General features: G+C 35.2%; 1 protein-coding gene and 1 non-coding gene across 3 annotated transcripts; both read right to left on the bottom strand.

Annotated features, from left to right (window-relative positions):
- Window positions 1-276: 276 nt before the first annotated feature.
- Window positions 277-362, bottom strand: TRNAY-GUA (transfer RNA tyrosine (anticodon GUA)). Its single transcript is given in 2 exon segments — window positions 277-312; window positions 326-362. It is a non-coding gene; the product is annotated as a tRNA-Tyr (tRNA).
- A 6,417-nt stretch (window positions 363-6,779) lies between these two features.
- Window positions 6,780-9,760, bottom strand: LOC105165277 (uncharacterized). 2 transcript variants are annotated; one of them, XM_011084238.3, is made up of 5 exons: window positions 9,304-9,760; window positions 8,543-8,714; window positions 7,954-8,416; window positions 7,543-7,611; window positions 6,780-7,465 (listed from the first exon to the last, which is right to left on the bottom strand). In XM_011084238.3, exons 1-5 carry the CDS (start codon window positions 9,397-9,399, stop codon window positions 6,961-6,963), a joined length of 1,305 nt encoding a protein of 434 aa, XP_011082540.1. In that variant the 5' UTR covers window positions 9,400-9,760; the 3' UTR covers window positions 6,780-6,960. The 2 variants fall into 2 exon arrangements, with proteins under 2 accessions (XP_011082540.1, XP_011082541.1); XM_011084239.3 differs by lacking the exon at window positions 9,304-9,760 and having other exon boundaries at window positions 7,954-8,420; window positions 8,543-8,685.
- Between the last annotated feature and the right edge of the window lie 197 nt (window positions 9,761-9,957).

Genomic DNA, 9,957 nt, shown 5'->3' with positions numbered 1-9,957 from the left:
TGATAAAATTAAGTTATTAACTATTTATTCTTTTAGATAAAAATGAACAATTAAATATCACTTTATATTTATAACACCTCTTAAAATAGATAATTAATTATTTTAGGAATTGAGGGCATTTTTTGAACCACAAAAAATGAATGAAGCAGTGTCAAAACCATGGCTTTATATTTATAGCACATTTTAGAGAAAAGCAGAAATAAAATAGAATCAGCCCATCACACACCCGCCACAAGGGCTTTACAATTGGGAAAATACTGTCAAAAAGTGACAAAATCCGACCTGCCGGATTCGAACCAGCGACCTAAGGATTTCAGCTCACACACTACAGTCCTCCGCTCTACCAACTGAGCTAAGGTCGGATGCTTTATTTTATTAGATCCCTTGTTTGTTATTGACCAGAATTTTTAATTAGGGCATGAAAACTCTCGATCAAATTTGTCGAATTAATTATATATCAAATGTAATATATATAAAATCTGATTAATATACAATTTAAAAAAAAATTATGTGATTGATTTGATTTAATCAAATTCAATTTTTCAAGATTATGATGTAGTTATTAGATATTTTGGTGTTAATTTTATAATAGGTCATTATTTGAACTTTTATTTAAGTTTGATTTACATCATCTTATAGGATTTTGTGATAAGGGTTTCCAAATCCATGTATATAACCGATATACTATTATATATATATATATATATATTGAGATGCTATGAAACTTTAATAATTAATCAAGTATAATAACATTTAGGTATGTCTAAAATGATCAAATTTTGTTTCAAACCTAAGATACATTTCTGTGTGTCTGTCTCCGCCATTTTTTCACAATACATAGTTGATTGTTGGGGAAATTCTAATTCGCACTGGGTTTCACTGGATCTGAATAAATTATGCTAACACTGGATCTGAATAAATTATGCTGTAAATTTAATATATGTATTTATTGTGTGATTAATGTATAATTTTAAAAAAAAGTGACCAATGCAGTTAATTTTCATGCATCCAAATTTTGTATTGAATGGCCCAACGTAACCTTTTGAACCTAAATTAATTATAAAGTTATATATTTTCTTAAAAATTATATATATATATATATATATATTGTAATAACATCCATTCCACATCAAGTTTTTACCAGTTCTACATTTGGTCCGTCCAACATCTTAACAATTTTCATTTTTTTTTTAAAGAAGGGTTAATTATATTTTATCATTCGAACTATGATCGTTTTTACAATTTGACATCTAAATTTTTTTGTGTGTCAACTTACCATTTAAACTTTATGAAATTTTGTACTTTGCCATTTATAACTATTTTTTCACCAAGTTTTTGTCAAGAAAACATCACATGCAGTGCACTTGTGATACTTAAAGGGTTATGTAATGTGATATTTTTTATATATACACAGTATGTGATGTTTTTTCGATAAAAAAATCAACAAAAAAAGATCATATATGATAAAGTGCAAATTTCGTAAAATTGAGATGACAAGTTGACACACAAAAAAGTTTAGATGTCAAAATGTAAAAACGGACATAGTTTGAGTGACAAATTATAATTTACCCTTAAAAATAATATTGAAACTTCAACAAATGGTAAAGTTGATACTTTTGTCTTACTATACAAAGGTCGGATAATTATGTCATATTTGAAATATCATTAATTTTTCAAATAATAATAGGTACTTGTAATTATATTAAATTTTAGAGGAGCTCGATATAATATATACTTTTTTTCACAAATATAAGATGTCATCGTCCGGCCACATAATTGTCCTAACTTAGAATCTTTAGTCATTTGAGAGGTGAGATGTCAAAACTTGAGTGATGGCCATAATCTCTTCCACATTATTTACTACAAAGCATATCATCAATAAGCCACAATCATAAGGAATATTCAAACATTTGTAACACCAAGAAGCAGCGACAGTGTACATCAACCTGGTACAGTACCACAACAAAACAATCACAATAAGACATCTATAGAAAGCCCTTTCATGTCAGAATCTTTACCGCCGCGCGCGCATTCTTCACTTAAACGAGACGCCCTTCTCACTGCCGACGTTTGATGCAGTGTTGATCATCCTGTTCTTCACCTTTTCGATGTACTCCGAGAACCTGCCTTCATGAACTGAATCATCATCTTTCCTGGAGGACTTATTAGCCTTTGAGAATCCAACTTTTCCGACTTGCCCAGTGGCTGCTGCTTTCTCCGGCGTAGCAGCCTTCTGCCCACCAACAATCTGTATTTCCCTTTCAGGGAAATCATTACTATTTCCTGCAGAGTGAACTACAGCCGGTGAAGGAAGAACTGCAAGTTTCTTGTTCTTTTGAGTAGAAAATTGAGCAGTAGGAGGCTCAAATTCAACAGGGATGGTTTTGCTCAGGCATGGTTGATGAAAAGCACGAACTGGTTTGGGCTGAGGTGAACTGTTCTCGACAGGACTGGGCTGAGGCAGATGGGATAACCGGCAGATCCTCGCCCTGAATGGGCTGACAGCATTGTAGAGCTTCTTGCACACACCTTCACAGTTTCTCACGTTCTTTTTCTGTGCCATTTTCTTGGTCTTGTGTTCTATAAGACTCGATGTGATGAAGAAAGAATGAAGACGACATCGCTGTTTAAAAAGGACGAATTAAAGCGACTAATCATCATAATGATCTTAACGTGTGAAAGGCTTTTAGGCTAAATTTCTACATAATGTTATTCTGTGTGGCCCGACGGATTCTCTTTGCCTATGTATTGTTTTCAAAGGAGTGAGACTTAGAGACGGGGACTCAAACAAATCGAATCAGAGATCGTTGGTGTTGTGTATGATTAGCAAGCGACGAGTACTGGGATTTGCGACAGCATTTGAACTTACCTCATCAATGTGGACTTAGGTAGGCAGTAGGTTTGGTTTTCGTGGATGCAACATTGTAAAGTTGTGTGGAATCAGATTCTGGTGTGGCTCAGAAGTCCACAATCCAATGAGTTTTTGAGTTGGGGGAATCAAGTAAACTATGATGGTTGGTGATGTTCTGGATAGCATGACTAAAGCTTGTGAAGAATCCATCTGGGAATGGGTATAGACTGTACAGTGGTGTTGGAGAAATGGGGAGGAAGCTGAAGCCCTTTGTGGGGCACTTCTTTTTCCATTTGAGCTAAAATTATCACCACTTGTTTTGAAATATGTCGTAAGTATAAATATGTTCTCGTTCTTTAGAAAATTATTAATACCGTTTAATGAAATTATACAATCCCAAGATAATAAATGAGGATTGTCAACTCTGCCTATACTATATTTTTTTCTTTTCGGGATAATTATACTATGCTTAGTTAATTGTTAATAGGGTAAATCATAACTACCTCTCCTGAGATTTGATATAATTACGAATACCTCTCGTTGCTTGAAAAATTAGAAATACCCCTCCCAGATGTTTGGATGAAATTATGAAATACTTGAATGGAGGTATGAAATTGTCAATTATATCCTTGTTGTATTTTTTTTAATAAAAATAAAAATTTATAAAAAAAGTCTGACAGTGTGGAAGAAAAAATTATAAAAAAATTATCCACTTAGTCGATACAAAAATTAAAAAAATTTAAGAAATATATAAAATTATAATTTTTAGTCCACAAGGGCATTTTGGTCAGTTCACTATAAAAAATGGATGGAAACCTAACAAAGACCAACAGAATGGGTTAATTGTTAGACGTACGACCATTAAAATCAAGGGGATATTGATAGTTTCAAAAAACAAGGGGTATTCATAATTATGCTAAACCTCAGGAGAGATCGTTGTGATTTACTTTTGTTAATATCAACAAATTCAGTGAATTTTGACTAACGAAAGGATTTATTTGTTAGACGAAAAAAGCAAACCTCAGGGTGCTAGATGTAATTACACCAAATCTCAGGAGAGGGGAATGCAATTATCCCTTTCTTTTCTTTTAAAAAATAATTTGTAAAAAATAAATAAATCAGACGAGGTGGATGAAAAATTTTAAAAAATGGTCCACTTATTCCAAAAATAAATAAAATTATTATTCATAGTCCAAAAGTCATTTTGTGCAATTTCACCGTAAAAAAATAAATGGACAACAAATAAAGACTAACAGATTGGGTTAGTTGTTGGATGACTGTTAAAATCAGGGAGTATTGATAACTTTATAAATAACAAGAAGGTATTTGTTATCGTGTCAAATATTATGAGAACTCGTTATATTCAACCAAGGTCTTCTCGGCCAACATGACTCCTTGAAAATCTCCCCTAACCACCTCTAGATTTGAGGGTCTTCTCAATGGGTCATACTTCTTTAGTCGCTGGGGGACTAAGTCTTCACACAAGAGCACTTTATCAATATTCTTCTCTTGTTATATTTCAGCATTCATTGCTATTTTATCTTGCTTAATCTTATATTTTCACAACTGTTTATTGACTTAGAGGGTGTTTGGCTAAGCTTTTCTAAAATATCTTATAAGCTCCTACGTCTTATAAGATATTTTAGGATCTTATAAGATGTTGGATCTTATTTTAAAAATAAGCTCCTAAAATGTTTAGATAAAATAAAATGTTAAAACTTATAAGATGTGAAAACATCTTATAAGAGGTTAGGATGTTTAACATAATAAGGTCTTTAATTGGTAAAATGACTAAAATGGACATGATGCCATTAGAATCGAATAAGTTGTTATTTCTAGACATATTTTGTTTAACAAAATTTTTAAATAATTTTATAAATAGTACACATTAGTTTAAATTTAAATAAAAATCTAATAGATAATCTTTTGCCAATAACAAAAAAGAATGACGAATTATTATCTAAATTTTTGAATAAAAATAATGCATATGTGCATTCATGCTAGTCGAATATTAATATAGATACATAACTGATATTTTCTTTGTTAATGGAATAATTATTCCTAGTCGTATAATTTATAGTGTCTTAAATTTATATTTTTCAATGATATAATATCAATATCCATCTTATTTTTATTTAACTATAATAATTTATTAATATATAATGAAGTATTTTCTCTTTTTCGTATCTTAGAAAATTAAATAGCAAAAGAAGTTCCTTAAATCCTAAAGAGAGAGTGTGTGTTTGTATGTGTGTGTGAGAGAGAGATAGAGAGAGAGGGAGAGAGAGGAGAGTGTGTGTGTGAGAGAGAGAGTGACAGTATGTGAGTATATGAATAGGAATATTTTTGTCGTATAATATATTATTTTTATATAGTTTATAAGATGTTATAAAAAAAGTTGAGAAAGTTAAATTGTTTCTAAAGAGCTTATAAGATCCAAAACATCTTATTTTGCGATCTTATAAGCACTTTAAAAAAAATAGTCAAATAAATATTTAGAGCTTATAAGCTCTGAACATCTTATAAGATGTTTTGAGGAGCTTATAAGCTTAGCCAAATACCCTCTTAGACGTCAGAGTGCTAACTTCTTTTTTGCAAGTCCTTTATTTTAGACATGCAAAAACTTTGGCCCAAGGAATCAAGGTCCAAGTGATATTCAACGAGCTAATTTTGCTTGCATCAAGTGGTGCAGTTTGTGAGAAAACATAACTAAGACGCTAGATCAATAGAAGCATCGTAAAGTGGAATGGAGAAGCAAAAGGGTGTGGATGTCATGCTGGAGATAATCTAGTCTTGTAGGTAGTGGGGATACCCCTAGCCCCCGCTGAACGTGCTGGTGGGGCATCTTTTGGCCCCATTGAAGCTACGGTATCCTCCGTGCAACAACACTTTCTCTGACGCCTTTAGGAGTTTGTCCTCGACCCTGTTCGAGATCATGCAACATATGATTGCTTCCACAATATGAGCACAGTTGATGGGTGCAGAAGTACTCGGTGATGGAGAACGAGCATCGGTTCGAGAACTGTTAGTTCCCTCGAGAAGCAGGGTCTGCCCCTGCAACCTCACGAATAGATTCCCCCTTAGTGGGTAGCCCGTTTGGAATGTTTGCTTGCAGAAGGGACTTCAGGATATCTAGCATCACGTGATGCAAGTCCCGCTTGAGGAGCAAAGTGACATCCCCCTTAATTATCGAACTATTGCTATCGCTTAGAATGATGGTACTATAAATCCTTAGGAACACTTGCAACTTGCCCTAGTTAAAAAACGCAACCCCCGAACATTGCTAAATGGACAAGATCAATCATCGAGTACTTGTTACCACCTTCACTAGAACAACCCAACAATGGTTCAACTTGTTGTCGGCTGGATAAATTACGAGCTTCTAGGAGTTTCGGTCCTTATTCCTCGACCATATAGGGTGGGCGAACTGTAGGTGCTGGAGTTGTTTCAAAGGTTATGAGTTGAGACAGATTTCTAGACATTTCAGACAGCCTCCTTTTCCCTTAAATGACAAACGAGGAGTTCATTGTTCCCCACGAGGCCATTACCAAATGTGTTAACTGCTCATATAGTCGTCAGTGCTAATGTTTTCGTGGGATTATCAGACAGTCTTTGTTAACATCCACTGGGAGTGTTGGAAAGAAGACGAGCTTTTTGAAATAGTCTTGTCCACAGTTCTTTTGTATCTTGAAGCTCTCACCTGTATCATCAAAGAATAATTTGCCCCGCAGAGTATCTTACTAGTGCTTTCACCCTGCTAAATTGGTCATAAGTACATCACTACTCTACTCTGTTGATGATAGTGAACTTGGAATGCCATGATTTGTTCAGACATTCATTTATCTTAAATATGCAAGAATCTTACCTACTTGTGATGCAAATGTAGTTTACGTAGCAGTATTTTTAGTGCAAGATGGTTCAAAATGCATGAAATAAATGATAACCTGAGCTCTCATTCCATCTGCATTATTTCTGCAAAGTTATACATTTCTAAATCTCTTAATTCAGTAAATCCAATTGCAGCAGTCGACTACAAAAATCAATCAAAAGGACGAATTTAAGGAGTGTCGTTTCAGGTTCAGGTCCAAGTTTGAGCGATTTATCATCAGTCATGCCAACCGCAGCACTGCAACAACCATTATCGCTGCTGCTCGAAAGTAAATATCCTTCAAATTTCTATCCAAATGATTCATCATTTCCTCTTCTCTAGCACCCGACTTGCCAGAAGATTTGCCAATGGAGATAACCGTATCCCTCAGTCTATTCACGGCCCAAGAGAGCCATACGAGTCCCAAACCCAATCCGGTGCTCAAAACCTTAGACCCACAGAATGGCACACGACCGCACGCGACTCTACAAGCTACTGATAAGACAACAGCAATGCCAGTCCCAGCAACTGTTGCAGAAAATTGGGTCAGCATCTGAGGCAGTTGCAGACCGGATTTCTTCACGGAGAGGATTGTACTGTTACCCTGCTGCTTTCTATTCACAATTATGGACAGGAGACTTTCGCATGCATGAAGGTAGCTGTTGCAATATATGTCCGTTTTCTTGCCCATTCTTGTGCTGGCCCTCCTCTTCTGTGATGATGTCTTTTCCTTCACTTTCGCATGGCTGAAATAAGACATGAAACATCAGAGAATTTCGTACTTCAAAACTAACACAAGTTTCAGCTGAAAGCACAGTCTTACCCCTTCAAAGGCGCAACTTTCTCTGTTGCAAAGTTTAATGAATTCATGTTGGATCGTACTCTTTTACGCCTGCCAAATGAAATGGAAACAAGGTGAACTTCCCCTGGAAGAGAACTGGACAAGACAATGTCCATTTACAGAACTAGTAATAACGTAGAACCCATGAAACAACAATCTAATTGAGAATCAAAATTTCTGCGCAGTAAATGATGGAAGAACATCAAAACTAACAAATCCTGATTTATTCTATTCATGGAAATATGAATAAATCACCAAAAGAAAAATCAGAAGCATCCACTATATAACAAATTCAACATCCCTTAGTCCATCCAACTTTATAGCATTGTACAACATGGATATACAATTTCACCGAGAAAGTAAAACGGCTAACAAAAGAAAGAAAGATGATACCTCTCAAAATAAGGGACCAGCATCGTCTGCTTACTTGACTTAACTGTGTTCTTTGACATGTGAAAGTCAGAAATGACGGAGAGGATATCACTCATCTCATTCCCAATGCAATTACACTGTAATTGTAGCTGGCAATCAGGATTGTATATATTTTCTGTACAGCAGCTCATGTCCCCCGTTAACTCGAAAGAATGTTCATTGAAGTATAATTCCCTTGTTGGGTATATAAGAGACTGCTGAGACTCGGCATCATCAAAGCACCATCGAGGATAAGAAGCAAATGGTTGCTGAGGTAAGTCTCTGATGGGTTGTTGAGGCCCCATCAAATCATAGAGCATAGATAAATCCAGTAAACTACCGTCTGGTTCAATCGATCCAGATGCAAGTAACTTCAATATCTTCTCCTGTCTGGTGTATTGCTCGGCAATCCCAAAGCTAAAAAGTAATGAGTTGGGATGATTATCTGTCTTAAAAAGAAAGCAACATCAGGATAACTCACAATTCATTTTTATTTACTATTGACAAACGACAACATCGTTAAAGTAAGTGATACTTGAATGATTAGGAGAGAAGTGAGAAAGCTGCGAACCTTGAACATCAAAGAGTGCCAACCTTGAAGAGTTTGAGTCGATTGTGAAAAGGTGGTGACTGTCCATTAATTGTGATTTCCACTCCTCTTTTTGCTGTAGACATAAATTTAACGGGTGGGAATTTACGAGATCCTGATTTGAACTGTGATAGTGGAAAAAATGGTGCAAGTCCTGAAACACAAAGAATGAAGAAAGCAAAGGAATGAGGATAAGAGAAATCCATCAGAGGATGCAGCTCAGTCAAGACAACATAAGAGATCACAAACAAAATGCTCAGTAATATTATGTCTTATGTCTGTGAACAGATACCAAATACAACTAAAAAGAATAGTACATAACAGACATGATTAGAACCTGAAATCTCCCCTATCATCGACGCCAACACCAACGATATATAATTACTCAAGAAATCATAGCCATGATTCATTTGGTTCGTACATAAACAAACAAAACTAAGAAACAAACAATTAAGAAATTATGGGAACAAACAGCATGATATTAGCATGAAGATCCACCAATGTCCATAATCCAGCAAGAATTTGATAAAAAGCCATCAGAATGACTACACAGGAAAGACAAAATCACTCAAATCCAAATTCTTGCACAAACACACAAACAGTTCAGGCCCTTTTCATCTCAATCACCCCTTTCAATCCCCAAAACTCAACAGAAAACATTTTAATTCAATTGAGTTAACATGGCTTACAACCCAGATTTATTTTTTTTTCAAAAAAAAACTGAATAAAGGAACAATCTTTACCTTCGACCCTCTGCTTAAACCCTGTTCTTGATGGAGAAAGACTCCCAATCCAGGAGGGTAGCCATGTGAGGCCATCAAGCAGAGCTCCCCCACCATCTCTCTCTCTCAAGAGTAACCCAGTCTCAGAATATCCCTTCAGATCCGATAACCCGGATTTCTCTTGCCATCTTTTAAGGGTCACAGCACACTTTTGACTTATCCTCCACAACACCTCAAATTCCCAAGATTTTTATTCCCAAGCCGAGGCCCTCTTTTATTTGCAAGCTATTGGCTTAAATAAAATCAAGAAAATGGAATTTTCCTTCTTTTTTATTTTAATTTCCTGTGATGCAAGATCTGAAAGGGGTTCGTGTGGCTGTGTGGGGATTCAGGTTGTGATCTTTGTATCCGGACAACTGTGTCTTTCGACTTGTTCTATGTTTGGATTCTTCTGGGGATTGTCAGAACAAAGGGCCTCTGTTTTACAGTACTTCCTCTGCGGTCCACTCCATTCATCGTGATTTTCAGCGTGGCCACTCCTATGGATCATCACAGCCGTCATTTTTTTTTTTATGTATTTAAATTAACTAGAACATATTGCGTATATTTAAAATTTAATATATCATTATTAGTTAAAAAATATATAGATATCTATATCTTTTTCCCTGAAATTTG

This window comes from Sesamum indicum, linkage group LG6 (assembly GCF_026168435.1).
Source record: "Sesamum indicum cultivar Baizhima isolate 11 linkage group LG6, ASM2616843v1, whole genome shotgun sequence".
In the NCBI taxonomy this organism is placed as follows: domain Eukaryota; kingdom Viridiplantae; phylum Streptophyta; class Magnoliopsida; order Lamiales; family Pedaliaceae; genus Sesamum; species Sesamum indicum.
Note: the sequence above shows the minus strand (reverse complement) of the source record. Positions and strands in the feature narration are given on the sequence as shown.